Source organism: Colletotrichum scovillei (assembly GCF_011075155.1).
Source record: "Colletotrichum scovillei strain TJNH1 chromosome Unknown Contig00010, whole genome shotgun sequence".
Classification (NCBI taxonomy): Eukaryota; Fungi; Ascomycota; class Sordariomycetes; order Glomerellales; family Glomerellaceae; genus Colletotrichum; species Colletotrichum scovillei.
The window spans coordinates 1478978-1494623 of record NW_023336268.1 but is presented as its reverse complement, the minus strand read 5'-3'; the positions used below and the strand labels follow the sequence as shown (position 1 = coordinate 1494623).

At 49.7% G+C, this 15646-nt stretch overlaps 7 protein-coding genes across 7 annotated transcripts; 2 read left to right on the top strand and 5 right to left on the bottom strand.

The window, feature by feature from the left end:
• Positions 1 to 48: 48 nt before the first annotated feature.
• On the bottom strand, positions 49 to 903 carry HER10_EVM0009683 (uncharacterized protein; the record flags this gene model as incomplete). Its single annotated transcript, XM_035479163.1, has 4 exons — positions 49 to 210; positions 283 to 394; positions 456 to 709; positions 781 to 903. 4 exons carry the CDS (start codon positions 901 to 903, stop codon positions 49 to 51), a joined length of 651 nt encoding a protein of 216 aa, XP_035328364.1.
• A 1938-nt stretch (positions 904 to 2841) lies between these two features.
• Positions 2842 to 4355, bottom strand: HER10_EVM0002545 (uncharacterized protein; the record flags this gene model as incomplete). The annotated part of the gene is made up of 7 exons (XM_035472251.1): positions 2842 to 3205; positions 3268 to 3363; positions 3418 to 3794; positions 3847 to 3920; positions 3979 to 4012; positions 4092 to 4111; positions 4172 to 4355. 7 exons carry the CDS (start codon positions 4353 to 4355, stop codon positions 2842 to 2844), a joined length of 1149 nt encoding a protein of 382 aa, XP_035327699.1.
• Positions 4356 to 5988: 1633 nt separating this feature from the next.
• On the top strand, positions 5989 to 8687 carry HER10_EVM0003418 (FAD binding domain-containing protein; the record flags this gene model as incomplete). The annotated part of the gene is made up of 6 exons (XM_035473093.1): positions 5989 to 6072; positions 7023 to 7287; positions 7354 to 7517; positions 7598 to 7769; positions 7822 to 8134; positions 8189 to 8687. 6 exons carry the CDS (start codon positions 5989 to 5991, stop codon positions 8685 to 8687), a joined length of 1497 nt encoding a protein of 498 aa, XP_035327794.1.
• A 501-nt stretch (positions 8688 to 9188) lies between these two features.
• On the bottom strand, positions 9189 to 10604 carry HER10_EVM0000775 (uncharacterized protein; the record flags this gene model as incomplete). The annotated part of the gene is made up of 2 exons (XM_035470543.1): positions 9189 to 9998; positions 10062 to 10604. 2 exons carry the CDS (start codon positions 10602 to 10604, stop codon positions 9189 to 9191), a joined length of 1353 nt encoding a protein of 450 aa, XP_035327546.1.
• A 1467-nt stretch (positions 10605 to 12071) lies between these two features.
• HER10_EVM0006602 (uncharacterized protein) lies at positions 12072 to 13061 on the bottom strand (the record flags this gene model as incomplete). Its single annotated transcript, XM_035476183.1, is given in 2 exon segments — positions 12072 to 12707; positions 12723 to 13061. The coding sequence occupies 2 exon segments, from the start codon at positions 13059 to 13061 to the stop codon at positions 12072 to 12074; spliced, it is 975 nt and encodes a 324-aa protein (XP_035328113.1).
• An 819-nt stretch (positions 13062 to 13880) lies between these two features.
• HER10_EVM0001443 (uncharacterized protein) lies at positions 13881 to 14291 on the bottom strand (the record flags this gene model as incomplete). Its single annotated transcript, XM_035471189.1, has 1 exon — positions 13881 to 14291. The coding sequence occupies one exon, from the start codon at positions 14289 to 14291 to the stop codon at positions 13881 to 13883; it is 411 nt and encodes a 136-aa protein (XP_035327606.1).
• An 804-nt stretch (positions 14292 to 15095) lies between these two features.
• HER10_EVM0008379 (uncharacterized protein) lies at positions 15096 to 15601 on the top strand (the record flags this gene model as incomplete). The annotated part of the gene is made up of 3 exons (XM_035477904.1): positions 15096 to 15251; positions 15312 to 15485; positions 15542 to 15601. The coding sequence occupies 3 exons, from the start codon at positions 15096 to 15098 to the stop codon at positions 15599 to 15601; spliced, it is 390 nt and encodes a 129-aa protein (XP_035328257.1).
• Between the last annotated feature and the right edge of the window lie 45 nt (positions 15602 to 15646).

Sequence of the window (15646 nt, the reverse complement as noted above, 5' to 3'; positions counted from 1 at the left end):
TGACAGATACTGTTGCAGAAGTTACCCGGGCACTTCAAGACATGTCTTCTACTGCGGCATATCCTTCAGAGCAGACTTCCAGGCTGAGCGGCTCGACACACGCTTCCACAAGTCTTCAACCTTTGGCCTCGCAGCAATTTCTTCGTACAAACCGAGCAACTTGATGTAAGGCATCCAGGTGAAGACATGGACGTCAGTAAGGCTGAAGTCCTATTTGACGGTTAGAAGAGGCTTTCCACCTGGCAATGTAGACCGAATAGCAAGAAGTGCAGTTGATCTCACATTTCCAGCTAGGTAAGCGTTGGAGCCCAGGAAGTCTTCGTAATAGTCAAGTGCAATTTTGAACATTGTAGTTGCCTTGTCTTCCTCAAGAGGGTTGGCGGGCTCAGCCGGGCTTGGGTAGGTTGCGTTGTCAGTATAGAATCTCGGTCAAGAGTCGAGCAGTTTGGTCTTACTTCTTCCACAGCTTCTCGTTGCACAATGTCTTGACGGAGGGGTCAAAGTAGGAGTAGTCAATACTGAGAGCCTTCTCAAACTTTGCAATCTTAACTGGGTCACCGCTCGCGACGGCATCAAGAGGGCTAGAGGGGCCGCCGTACTTGGTGACGAGATAGCGGCAAATAGCTCGGGATTCGAAGAGTTGAAGATCTCCATCTTGAATGACGGGAATGCGGCCAAACGGGTGTCGTTCCTTGACGTAGATGGGATTCTGTAACAGCGTGTCAGAGTCTCATGCATGAGAATGCGTAGACAAACATTTGGCGGTCTACAGCCACGAACCTTTTGTTCTCCCTTCATGAGATTAATTTGAGTCAAGTCGTATTTGAGCCCAAGTTCATTGAGAGTGATTAGCACTCTGTGGGTACAAGCAGATGTCACGGAACCCCAAAGTTTGATGGACATTGCGAAGGGGGAAGGCTTGAATTCGACAAAACTCCAGTTGAAGAAAGGATCGAAGAATCTTCGATTATAGGATAGGGAACTGTGAAGGATGGATTGTTGTTTAACAATGAGAAGCGGTGCTCGAAACATGGCGATTTGCTGCCTTTTATCTCACAACCGGAGAGAAGCCATGACAGATATGATCCGGTTGATGGCACAATTCTACTTAAGTCTAGGCACTCATCGCAAGTCCTAAAACGTCATTCTGCTTCATAATCATCTGTGATTGTGTCCGGGTTGTATCCTCAGGGCCTCTGACCTCTGATGGGGCTTGGTAATTCACAGCGGTGCTGGTTGCCTAGTATCGCGATCGAAGCCTTTTCAGAGATGAAGCAGCTCACTGGAGTCGTGATTCGATTGTGGAGGTGCAAACACTCGGAGGAACCTGCGTATTGGTGTCCGTGACTGACCGGCTACACGCTCATAGATTTGTAAGCCCCCTTCACGAAGATATTGTGCAGACCCATGCCTCCCTAATGACTTCTGATTTCCAAGCAGCTATCTTTCGGGCTTGTTCAGTGGTCATTGAGAGTACAATATGCCGATAGCGATTGTGCCGCACGGCGGACTCCGGGAAACAACGAACTGAATAGGCCGAGTCGTAGGTTGTGGTAATTGATCAGACGAGCCTGCAGAGACTGACAATCAGTTACATCTTGGTATTCGACTGTGAAACTTGAATGTCGAATGTTCAGCGATCCAAATTATCGCTGCGTGGGAAACCTTCTAAAGCCTGGTCAATACATTTCTCTTATCGCTTGTATCCAAACTTATCGCCTGAAAGCCTTTATCGAATAGACTGAAAGCCTTTATTGAATAGTCTGAGCATGAATGATAGATATTTGCATAGTGACAGACACCATACCTACCTTACCTCCAAAGAACTTGCCATAGACGGGTAGAGCAGGGTCGTCTGAAATTAGTCCAGTCAGTCACGTTACTTTTGCTACTACCTCGGAATGGACTTGGCTGAGGAAATGTGGGTGGGGAAGCCTTAGGTAATATGCTGGTGCCACACTAGAACCCTTGAACAGACTCCTCGGCTTAGACCCGCCTTCGGCCCTCCCCAAATCGAAGCCAACAACGGGGAAAGGGGGTCACGACTCGCCAAGAGATTTGCTCGGTTGATTCCGAGCCATCACCACCGTAGTCCACAGACAAGGGGCTCCATGCCAACAACGCCCGCGAAAATAGCCGCTGTATTCTAGTCAGAACCCAAGTTGATAGAAGTCCCATTTTTACTGTTAGAGTTTTGAGGTGTTCATCAAACTCTAAGAGGGTGTCTGGAAGAGTAGTACCCTGAATTCTCTCGGCTTTAGCCGGAATGACCTAGAAAGTGAGTACTTTATCAACCCCTATCCCACCTGATTGCTGACGGGAAAATACTTGCCGTCCGCTACTTCCGGCGTACGAGATACCAAAAATGCTTGTACGGGCATTTCAATCTTCGGGAGCAGGGCGGCAAGGCTCGTGCAGGCGATTTGCAGAGCCGTCGTACGATCGACTCACAAATTCTGAACCCAGACCCCTAATCGAGGGCGAAAGAAACTGGATGAAATCAAGAGGGAACTTCACACGGCAGTTACGTCCGAACAGAACTGACTGGCACTTTGACTCTGTTGCAGCTCAAATCCGCTCCGCTAGACGAGGAAGAACCTCTAGTGAGAGATGTACTCTTGAGTTGGGTTCACAACTAGAGCAAGTGGTAGCGATCAAACAATACTTTGATGCATTATCTTTTACACTATGTGCTTGAAGTTTCGAACTTTTGACGTCCAAAATCGTCCAAAAAAAAGTTTCCCAGTCCATCCCCACCCAAACTCCAGTACTCCAGTCTGATGCGAATTTTGTGTCCTCAAACCCCGGCCCAAATCATTAGACATTACGAATATGTGCTCCTCAATCGCGCTGTATCGTGACAGTTTTGGTCTGTAGAATCGCCTTGTCGCTCATGTCGTCGGCGCTCTCCCTCCCGCCGGCGACTACTACGGACGAGAAGCCGGGGTCTTCTTCGTTCGTCCTCTTCCGATCGGAGTGGAAAGTATGCATTTCGTTCTCGTCCGGAAACTGTTCGTATTGTTTTCTTTGACGGCTTTTCATGGCATTCGTTGATCTTTGATGCGCGTACGACATTCGATAACCGCCGACTGCGTAAGATGATGGATTCGTCGAGGAGCCCATAAGCTTTGGCGCGAAATGCTTGAAGAACTTTCGCAGGGTGGGCATCGAACCGCAAATCACAAAGAGGTTGGCTTCAACGAAACTGTTCGAAGCAGGGGTTAGGACAATGAAGAGACAAAGGGAGAAGTTTACAAGAGCACTTACGTCCAGATATTCGCAGGGGCAGCATCCCATGACGGATCGACGCTGACGAGCAGTGGGGGTAGGTAGGTCAATCTAACGATGGAAGTAGCCACGGTCCTTCCCATGAAGTCAGTGGGAGATACTTGAGCTTTGAAAGATAGTGTAACCTACATCGATCCAATGGCAAAAATGATAACGGCGCCAATCTTCGATGCCATCTTCATGCGGAGGCTGAAGATCATGGGCATTGGAAGAATGAATAGCATGACATCGGTGATGATGTTAGAGACAGCCGTAGCCATGTAAAGAATGCCAACGTCGAGGCACTTTCCGCCGGTGATGGTGAAGTCGAAAGCTTTCCTGACGGGATTGCAGTGGAACAGCATCAGGATAGTGATGCATGCTGTATACAGCGAGACCACGGCAATACCCGTCCATACTGCCACTCTAAACCACTTCTGGGGCGAAAGGTGAAGGTAAAATGTCAAAAGAGACAATTTGGTAAATCCATTGCACAGCATGAAGACAGGCGCTGTCACGTAGGTCGTCTTTACCATGTCAGCATCATATGGCAATTGAGGACTTTTGCGATAGACTCACGATAGAATAGCGCACGAATCTTGACATTGGCATCTCCCAAGCATGGGCGCACATGCCACCTTCAGCAATAGAAGCTGCAGTACTCTGGTCAGCTTCAAGTGATCTGCAGCATGCAAGATGGGTTAGACATACCAACAAGCATTGCTTGAGTGACTACTGAGGCACCCTGAGTGAAGGAAGGTTAGGCAATGATCTGGTAGCCAAGGAGCTGAACAGCGATCAGTGGATCGTCGAGTCGAACTTACCCATCCCAGAAACATGAAAGCTTTCAATAGTCAGTATTTGGCGAAATGCTCGGTCGATCAACCAAGGTAAATAAACTCACCATCGTCAACTTGCAGCCCTTTGGAAAGGAACAATTTGGTGTAAAATCTCTGGCACAGGGCGATGAAGGCAATTGTACCACCAACACCAAAGAGCAGGTAATGCTCCAGCACCTTTTGCTGCCTCGGGTGGTCAAAATCGACCGTGACGCCCGGCGGGGCTGGGATCACAGAGACTTCTGACATGATGCCAATAGAATGGTTCAGATTCGCAAGCAACCGAAATCTTGGATCTATTGGAAAAAGAGCAGCATCCGATCTAGCGTATATACATGTTATCGTACTGAGTTCTGACGGAATTCACTCGCCATCCTCCGTGGCCACATTCGGGTGTACCGAGGGTGTAAAGGACCAGGGTTGAACGTAGAAAATCCGGGCCTCCCCCTTCGACGAAATTGCATGCTTCAAGCACTTTCTCCCACATTTTCTCTTTTCGACGGGATGAACTCTGGACGATGCCGAGGAGGGAGCATGGATCACTCAAGGTCCCTTTGAGACCTGCTGGAGTCTCGACAAGTGTGATCTGGCGCGACTCATGTAATTGGTATCCATCTCAACGGTCGTATACTTATGAGGTCCATGCTTCAGCACCAGGATAGGCTTTCTTTTTTGTAGTGCACTCGCTTTCCTGTTAAAATTATACTCGTCGTACTCACTGCTCGAGATCTTGACCTGGGTGTTGCACGCCGAGTAGCTTCTTATTCGTGGGATCGCTGCCCTTCCAACATTAATAAGAGGCACAGTGTTTGCTGGTGATCCACGCCCCGATTGAGAAGTCTGGTCCGAACTCATAATAAGGTTCCGTTGTTGGAGAGTGTTGGAAGTTGTCTCTATAGACTGGGGTTCCTGGTCCAGCCCCGGTAGTTGGAATGGTGCAGAAGAGGAGAATGACCAGTCATAAAACGGGCCGCCGAAACTGGGGTCGACAAAGGGTCGGGACAGCCCTGACAAAAGGACCGATGGCCCCAATCTCCAAGATAGAGGAACGTCATGCCCATTGGGTCCCAAGTACTAGTTACCCTCGCTCTCGCAGCCCCCCATCATTTTGCTTGGGATCAGGGGTGGTAAAGACTCGAGAGATTTACAGAGTAGTCCACGGCCGAGCCTTCAGATCCTCCGCCCGTTCCGTCAGATCTTGGTCAAAGCTGATAGAACAAGACAACGACCCCAACGCACGTAATTGAATGGAACCCAAGGTGCGGCACAGGAAGAATCCACTCCTTGCTGATACACGTACGGATCTAGAATCCTGGAGGCGTATCCATGCAACAGCGGAATGGATTAGAAGGACTTCCATAGTACGGGCGACATTCCCTCCTCCTCTGAAATGGGGAGTCGTAGAGCAGACCTTCTGCTTCCTCGTAGACGATCGTTATAATATACTTTGCACGCCCTTTTCTGGCCTATAAAAACCGCCAACGGTTCCCGCGTTTGCCATGGATAGGGCAAGTAAATCTGCCCAAGCTTCGCCAGCATGACTCGCCTTCCACAATTTGGAAAAAGAAGAATAAGGAGGCGGCTGTTCAAAGATTCGGAGATGAGCTTGTCGGGCCTGATATCGCCGCAGAGGATTATCCCTCATGGACCAACAACATTTTTGAGGTCGTTCAGGAACCGAGGCCCACAGGATGTAACTCTGGCTCTTGGCGAAGCAAACAATGTCTGCGGGGATTCCTCGAAAACATTAAGACATCTCGCGGCAGAGTGGCAGAGCAGCATGTCATTGTTTGCTTCGATAAAAGTGGTTTTGTGGTGTCGATAGCGGGAAGCGAGTGTTGGTGCCAATCGACTTAGTATGCATCGGGGAGGCGGGCACGAGATGGGATCGAGCCAAGTTCACGGGCGTTGTATTGCTTACAGCCTTATTCCCTGTTCTCCGAGACAAGGAATCCCATACTGCCAAGTCGGAACGTCTGAATTTTGTCAGCAGTTATTGCCTAGCAGCTCTTGGTTCCGAAACCTCGAGGAAATCATCCCGCAGAACGTCGCACTGCATGTTGGACATGTCGTAGAAATGGGGGCGGGATAACGCTTTGCCAGGTCAGCTCTGTGCCCCCAAGATACATTCGTGACAAAAATACCACGAGAATGAAGTTGTTGGCTCTAGACCTTCCGCCTGATTGCGTCTCTGCGGCTAATGTAACCTGGTTCCAACACATCTTGCCATGACTCCATGGGACGCAGATCGATTGCAGAAGCAATACACAACCCAAACGAGAACTGAAGCTCCGAGAAGGCAGCAAACATGATCCTTTCGCCCCATTAACAAGCTGGAGATTACTCCTCTTTTTTCCAACTTCCCACTTGACCTACCGGATTCGTGCGGGTATTCATCGGTCCCTGCCTGAAATGCGGCTTGCGGGATTGGAAATGCCCGCTAGTTGCATTAGATCAAATTACATCGACTCATGCTGGGCTTCCAACGAGGACACTAGCTCGCGGTGGAGGCGAGGTCGGTCTGAACTTAAAACTGCGGACTCAGAAGGCACTGGAGATTTGATCGCTCATTCTGAATGCAACGACAATAGATATTCGCTAGAACACCTCGAGAGTTTCTAGTCCTTTTCATCCTCTCACCTGGTCTTGCTGCCGTCCAGTCAACAACCCCGATCCTCCCATCAGATCACCCCCACGCAACGACCACGGGAGCTCGTGCGCAGACACACACACACGCAGAGCCAACCAAACTCTGGTAATCATGAGGTTCTCAACGGGTTTGTCGATCTTGGCCTTGGCTGCCTCGACTGTCTCAGCAAGGGGTCGCAGTCCTCACTGCGTCTGTGTACGTTACCATCCCATATCCCCTCTCATCCACTCCTACGGGCGATCATTTCTAACTTTGGTCACATACAGTGCTCTGCCCTTGCCCAAGATCAAGACCTTCAAGGCAAGGTCTACTCCAAGGACAACTCATTCTACGATGCGCGGTTAGAGACATACTACTCTGCCAATGCTGCTCAAGCCCCGTGGTGTATGGTGTTGCCTGAGAGCACCTCAGACGTGACAAAAATTGCAAAGATCTTGAACAGGAACCAATGTCCCTTTGGCATCCGGAGTGGTGCCCACTCAGCCTTCACGGGATCTAATGGTGTCAAGAAGGGTGTCACCATCGACTTTGGTAAGCACTTAAACTGACAATCTACAATATGGGACATATCATTTGTTGACGAACGCTTTCTTCCAGGTTACATGAACACCACGACATACGATGAAGGAACAAAGATTGCTTCGATCCAGCCCGGCTCAGACTGGGAAAGGGTCTTCTCTACCCTTGACCCCTATGGTGTTGCTGCTGTTGGTGGCAGAGCGTCAGTTGTTGGTGTTGGTGGTTTCATAACGGGTGGTGGCGTAAGTGAACCCAAGTTGTCGCCTCATAGAATATCGTTATCTTGACTGTCTCAAACGTTTACTGATGCTCGCGATATTAGTACTCCTTCCACACCAACTCTCATGGCTTTGCTTGCGACTCGGTCACCAACTTCGAGGTTGTGCTTGGGGATGGTTCCGTTGTGAACGCCAACGCGAACGAGAACGCAGATCTCTGGAAGGCCCTGAAGGGAGGTTCAGGAAACTTTGGCTTCGTCACTAGAATCGATGCTCGTAAGTTGTTCATGCCGTTACATGACAATATCCACTAACACATCTCCTGCAGGCACTGTCGACTCTACACAGATGTCAGGTGGCTTCGTGAGCTACAACCTCACAGAGAGAGACAATGTCTTCAACGCCTACCTCAACTTTGCCAACAACATGGAAAACGACCCCTATAGCCAGAACATTGTTGCACTGTACTACGATAAGACCGGCTTCAGTTTGAGGTCTATCCTGACCAACGTCCAGGCCAACATGGACGCGCCTGCTTTTGACGAGTACTATGCGATCCCCAACATCTCCAGCACCGTCCGCGTTGGTACTGTTGCCGAGCTCGTTCCTGAGTTCACTGGCCCCACTCCTCTGGGCCTGTAGTAAGTTCTTCTTCGTAGCAAGACCCATGAGGTAATGCTGACACTATGTCGTAGCGCAAACTGGATGGTCGGCCAGACCACCAATGACTTCCGTATCATGGACTTCATCGATACCAAGCTGAAGGAATACTCGGCCAAGATGAAGGAAGTCGCGCCCGAGTCCGACTTCAACGTCCTTGTCCAGTTCCAGCCTGTCACCCAATCCATCGTCAAGCACGGCCTTGATAACGGCGGAAACTCGCTCGGCCTGGAGAGCGTTGTTGCCGATGGTCCTACTATCATGTGGCTCATTGCCTTGACCGTTGATACCCCTGCAAACCAGAAGTTGATTCTTCCTTTTGCCCTCGAGTTCCGTGCCGCCATCGACGAGTACGCCAAGGAGATCGAGGCATACAAGGAATGGAAGTACCTTAACTACGCATGGAAGGACCAAGACCCGCTTTCGACCCACGGCGAGGAGACCATCGATTTCCTCAAGTCCGTCTCAGAGGAGTACGATCCCGAGCACGTCTTCCAGAACCTCCGCAAGACCGGCTTCAAGCTTCCGGCCTAAGAGTCTGTTCTAGCTTGGAAGTCTGGAGATTGATTTCCCCAGGACAATGCAAAACATTTCGCGTTAACGACAGCACATACAGAGCCGCAAATATGGACATGATCTTGGACCTTTAATCCTATTCTACTATTCGTTGTAACTAATTGGCAACCATATCAATATCCTGTATCAATACCCTGCATTCAGAACAGTATCTTCGTATCTTGGTACATAACCATATTTTCTCTTTTGTATTTATACACTACAGAACTATCCTTTAGACTGCTGATACGACTTGCTTGTGCTGTCTTTATACCCACATAGAATTACCCCATATGTCGATGACTCTCTTTCCAGCAGATCGTCGTTCACTGTAGGCTCATGATTCCAATGTCTCAGTTCCTTTGCTGACTTTGGCTATGCTGTTGTTTCAAACCAAGGCTCTGGAATATCGAGCCAAGCTCGCCAGCTATCTAATTTTCAGTGACTCAAAGGTCAATTTGCACTCAAGAGTTGCGTCCCCTACGTGAGGTCGTCCAGGAATTGCCAAATGCTGTCAGGAAATGCCTCCTCGTAGTTCCCAGCTTCAGGAATGGTCATCTCTTGCCACTCGACAGGGAAGGTCTCGCCAAGCATGTCCTGAGCGACGATGTCGTACAGCGACTGTTGCAATGATGCGTCATTTGAATCCAGCTCAACGACTGGGCCGGCCCGTGCAGCGTGATTTCTGGACAGTGCCCCCTCAGCCATGAATTGGCTTTCCGGCTCATCATCTCTTAGAGGCGCAGAGCGTGGGGAGGAGGATTGGCTTAGCATTTTCCGGAAGAGCACTCGTACCACGTCATAAGCGTAGCCTGCCATGGCGTTCCGCGACCTCATCGCATCTAGCCTTGCCAAACCCCACTCCAAGCGGCTCACCGATTCTGCAAGAAGATGTTGAGCATCATCCGGGGCTCGAATGTAGGTTGCTGCCACCAGAACCATAGCATCGAATGTAGAGAAGACAAGAGCGAAGCCCCTATAAAGTAGAGCCCCTGCGTGCTCAAACAGCCTATTTTGCGACGCAAGCATCTTCAGCGCAGCCATGTGGGCCTCTACTCGACTTGAGGACAGGCTGGATACGAAAGGGCGGTGCAGTGCGAGCAAAACAAAATAGACCTCGCTAATGAGCGTCTCGCGAGCAGCAGGAAGCCAAGGGTATCTGCTGTCGAGTACCGGACTTGCGACGGTTGCCCATGCCGGAAGTCTGGAAATGTTGCTTATTACGGCGTTGTGTATTTTCTGAACGGCCTCCTGCGCATCCTTATTCTTAATTTCCAGGTCATGGATATCCTGCAGATACTTGTAAGCAGTATGATAGCCGCATACCATGAACTCGAATGGGATTATCGCTACGTCTTCCAAGCTCATTGGGGGTGATGCTGCTGTTAGGCTAGTCGAAGGCACGCAGCTTGAGTCTAGTCTGGTCGTCATCGGCCTGCCGAGGACGATAGCCATGTGCGCGTCCCAGAGATGCAACACAAACCACAATTTTCTCTCCAGTGAGAACATTGGCGCCTGCATGACATTTTCGGCGGGTAGACTTGTCTCCCAAACCCTATGTCTGTGCAAGCCAAGTTCCTGTGCGTCTCGAATCGTTCTTCCAAGTGTATGCCAGGCTTCAATGACTGATCCTATGCTCTTCTCGAAAAATGCCTCCATCAGTCCAGCTTGAATCTTGTTCAGAGAGGTGTCTTTGCTTCCAAGCATGTACATGATTTGGTGGCCCACGTTGCTATAATCCGCGGCCAAGTCGGCAAAATCGATATCGGGTGCGTATTTAAGACCCTGCAGTGCTTCGTCGTTTCCATCAGGATGGAATTGTAATGCGAGTGCAAGAACCTGAAGGAGTAACGCAGGGAAAGCTCGGATGCTGATAGACAAGTTCTCGGGGCCCATATTCAACGTTGTGGAGGAGATGTGACTCCAGCTTGAGAGCTGGTCCCGGAAGGTAGAATAATCGATGACATCATACTGCCATGCAACGTTTGTGAAGAAAGACTGCACAAGGATGTTGACATGTTCCCTTTGTGGTATTTTCCTTATGAGATTCACGTAGTGAACTGCCGCATCATGGTTCCGTAGCCCCCCACCACGAGAGGCTGAGTCATGGCCCAATGCCCCGAGTTGGGAAACAATATCAAGGGTCCCTTTGACATTGTTAGAGTAACCCAGTCTTCTTGATAGCTCCTGAGCAGTGACGGAAGTTTCCTCTTCACTAGGCGTGTTGTCGGACGACGACTGAAATGGGCTTGGTGGCAGATCTCGGGCTGTGCTAGATTGAATTTGCCAATCTGTCAGCACCCATGTGTGTTTGCTCAGTATACTCATATAGGCAAAGTCCCTGTATTTTCTTAGTGTAGTTCGATATACTCTTGAGGGGGGGGGGGGGGAAGGCTCATACAGGTTTGCCTCGTCGAGAGCAGTGAAAACACGGGTGCTGTCGATCGCACTGGTCCCAATTAGATCAAGGTAAGCCATCTGCTAACACGAAAGCTCACTTTCTGTTTGCGTCTGTGGCATTCCGAACATGAAATTACCAGACGCTTCTGCCTGTGCGATGGGTGGGCGCTGGAAATCTTAGGTCGCCAAGTAGACATCATGAAAAGCCTAGCCCGGCATAAGTATGAAGAGAGTTGAGGGGTTGATCGACGCGTTGCTCGCGCTGAGGGGATTTGAATGACCACCAATCTCTGTTTACATAATCGCACATGCACAGGCCACTCGGGCAAACTTGCAGCCAGCTCTCCCTTCCGGTATTAGTCGGCGAGCAGCTTGGATAGCATGTCGGCAGCTATGCCCGGATAGAAGGACCTTGACATTGAGTGATCGGCTTGTCTTTGATTCTGAGTATCGGACTTAACCAATGAAACCATACATCATTGACCACTTCGGCATCATTCCTGCTCTAGTTTCTACCTTCTGTTTGAATCTGGGCAAAGGTCTCACGTAGCTAATTGCTATTGCCCATGAACAAAGTACCTTAGATGTCCCTACGTATTATCACAGCTAAGGGCTTACACCTTGTTTGAGATATCTTTCAGGCATGATCCGTTCCTCACTTTCGAACCTTTCCGAGTTGCGACTTGATTTCATTATTCGTAGGATCTCGGTCTGTTTTGTGATCATGATTATGCGCGGATGATACACGTTAAGCACCTTAAAGCCTCACCCAGGGTCAACGGAGAATGCCAATGCCAATACGGTGCCAGCGATAGCCACACAGTCATTGCTTAGATGCTTCGGAGTGGAATATAAAATGAGGCGCTATTCAACACCGACATCGAGGATTCACCTGTGTCATCGGCAGTAGTTACCAAAATTGAGATGAGTTGGTTCTATTGGAAAGTGTAAACTGTCTTTGATTTACACCTTTGCCTGTCCAAACCAAGCCGCGATCTCACCAACGTTCCTATCTACAACATCCGGCTGCTCGTAATGCTGGAAATGCGAGATTTCATTGTCCCAGATAAGCTTCTTCTCCTTTGTCGGGATCGACTCATAATGCCTTTTTGCTGCAGCGGCATTCATGCAATTATCGCCATGAATCACCAAAGCCGGCTTATTGAGCTTGGCCACACCAGCGACTGTGGAATAGCCGAAATGGTCCAAATCGCTCATGACCGCATACCGGTTCTCGAAACCCTTCATCGTCCAGGGGCCGTACCACGACCATGTGACTGGTCCTGGAAGCCCGGCAAGGGAGCCAACATCCGGGTCTGCAGCTTTGGGGTCGACAAGAGGTTGGTAGATGACTTCCCCTGTCTTTTCATATAGGGCCTTAGCGTCTCTGGCTCGCTGGATGCGCGCCTGATAGAGGGCTTCTCCTTGCTCGGGTGTAGGCATCTTCAAAGATCCTACGTCAACACCAGGCTCGACATTGACACAGCCCGAGCAGATCATCCAAATATCCGTTTCGCGGTCGCGGTAGTATCCTGTCACGGAAGCAACAGCAACAACGCGGTCGTCGTAGGACGCCACATCAAGACACTCGGGGCCTCCCTGACAGACGCCTACGAGGAATAGTCTCTTGGCATCCACGTCGCCCCTGCTGGCCAGGTAATCGAGACCGGAGACCACGTCTTCATTTTTCATCACAGGGTTTTCCAATCGACGTGGCTGGCCGGTGCTCTCACCGACAGTGCGTGGGTCGAATATCAAGGCCGCGTAGCCTTCATCAGCCAGTCGCGTGGCATACTGCAATGGAGCTTGCTCTTTGACAAACGAATAGGGACCTAGAACCACAATGCCAGGGAGGTTGTTGATGTCCTTGGGCTTGTAGAGGATACCAGTGATAGTTTCCCCATGAGACGGGTAGGTAACCTTCTCAGTGGTGTAGCGACCGTGGAGACCCATTTTGAAGATGATGAATTGGTGAGATGGAGTAGCTGAATGATAGAGTAGTGGAATGATGTGTAGATGCTTATGATACTGCAATAGAAGATTCTTTCTCAGTAGAAAGTCTTGCAGTTTTTATATGCGTATCCCAGAGCTTCAGGACTTGCATTTGATTCATGTTGCCTTACATGCCTTGAATCCGTGTTTTCGGCGATGAGGCCCACTATTCTCGGTGTAGGTATCCACTATTTTCGGCGATGGCTGATGAAAATCACCGACAGCCAAACCTTGCTTGGTCGCATCTTGTGAGCTGATTGACGCTATGGGGATACGGCAAGTCTATCTCCGAGGCATTGGATCCAGTTAGATGTGCGGGAGGCAACCTGGCGCAACTACCTCCTGGAAAGACCTCAGCTATCGTGGAGGCTGAGACCAACCCCATCGAGCCAAGGCAAATGACGTTTTTTTGATGTAGGGCGGTACCAACTCCTCTCGATCAATGATTCTATTACGAGTAAGGGCATCTCCCCGCCATCTCGATAATACTACAGTGGTGACCAGCGAAAAACGGATGTTGTATGTTTTGGATCATTCGCCGGGCTGATGGTGTTCATGAATGTCCGTAGGCGTGCAGGAACAGGCGATAACCCATAACTCTGGTTACTAATACGCTTCTGGAAATTGATGCAAGCGATACTATGAAGACCGTAGATGGAACTGACAAAATGAGACCGATGCGTCTGCCAGAAATACAATTTAGAAATACAGTGTGCACGCCTCGCTGGCTTCGCGACGTTTGCTCTTTGCTCAATCCTCAGATAGCAACGCCTGGGATTATCAACCACCAACCCCACCGCCAATTACCCGGCCGCCGTAGTAGGGCACGAATACACCTCCACGGTAGCCTCCACCAACACCGCCAACTCGACACGCGCGTTTCCCAAAGCCGTCAGATTCGAACTCTTGTAAGGGGATATCGGCCGGGAACAATTCGTGCCGCTTTTCGAAAGCTTCGGTGCTGTCGAATACTTGTGCGTTCTTTAAGTCGACTTTCGAGCCGATGGCGTGGTCTTCTTGGCTGTTGAACATGTAGTACGTTCCGGGAGTCGCTTGGCCGTCGCAGTTGACTTCAGCTACTACTTTCTCTTGTACGTCGGCGCAGTAAACCTTCCCAGCGTTGGCGCCTTGGACAAATAGAAATGCTGCAGCTGCAGCTCGGAGGCCGCTGAGATCTGTATGGCGCTTCATGATAGTCGGATTTGAATGTGCGATGGAGACTGGACTTTGGGCTGTCGGGATTCGTAACGGCGTGTAGAGTTGCCTGACCGCATGCTGCCCTTATTATAATTCGCTGTCAATGTGCTCACGGCTTTACAGTCGTGCCATTGAGACCTGTGCAGACTGATACACAGCGCTGTTCGTATTCAGCGATATAATCTGCGTCAAACAAACTATAATACAGATTTGACTCAATCATGTGCTCAGCCGGACGCGAATTACAAGAGAAAGACCATTTCGATTCAAACACTTGCTTTAATTACTGAACAGAATTTAATCTTGAATCTGGCGCCGAGTCAGGCCTAAAGAGCAATCAAGTAAGGTTCTGTCCGTGCCAAATCGCATGTATGGATGGCGGGGAACAAGTACAGTGATCGTACTGGTTCATTGTGGGCTGTCGGTTTGCCCGATCCTCTAAGACGTGCTAAGGCCATCATAGCCTACTACAAGTGCCCGGTTTCGTGCACCGACGGTCTTCATTTCCACGACTCAAGAGACCTGGGCAGCCTTAGCAATGTCACTTACCTCTCCAAATGTCTCTTTCTATCTCTCCGCAACGCCCATAACCGGGTGATCTACCAAGAGGTTAATTATACGAGTCCAGGAAACCTTGCGACCAGAGACATCGCAGTGTGCGGGCTGTCCTCCTGAAAGAGTGGACGAAAAATAAATACATTGATATGTCCTGGATGAAGCCAAACTCAAGTCCCGCTTGCTTGTCACTTCTCTGTGACTACTCCTTTTGAGACATTTGTTCTCTTACACTCGTTCAAAATGCGCTTCTTTTATTTGCTTCCACTCTTCGCTTCGGCAGCGATTGCTGCTGATCAGGGCAAAGGTTGCGGAACAGTAGATGCTGTCGACTGTTCGGGGAACAACATTGTAAAGTGCTACACGTTCCCGGGGAGAAGTGGACTGACCTGGAACTATGTAAGTCTCTGTCCCGAACACGTCGTTCCATCAGAATTATCGGACCTAACTGCAATCAAGGTCGACTCATGCGCGGACAAAGGACAAGTGTGTAGATCTGGCGCTTGCGACACCATCCCGATCAGTGCCAATCAGGGCAAGGGTTGCGATTTGAAAAACGCCTTTGGCTGCTCTGGGAACAATATTGTGCAGTGTTACACTTTCCCTGGCAGGAATGAAATGACCTGGAACTATGTGAGTGGCCAGGCCCTGCAGCGTATCATTTCAGTGAAGCTGACTAGATTTGCTAGTATCAATCATGTGCGGAGAAAGGCCAAATTTGTAGCGGCAATGTCTGCCAAACTTGCTAATCATCTCGTGATTTTGTAATGATCATTCGGGATATCAACATACTA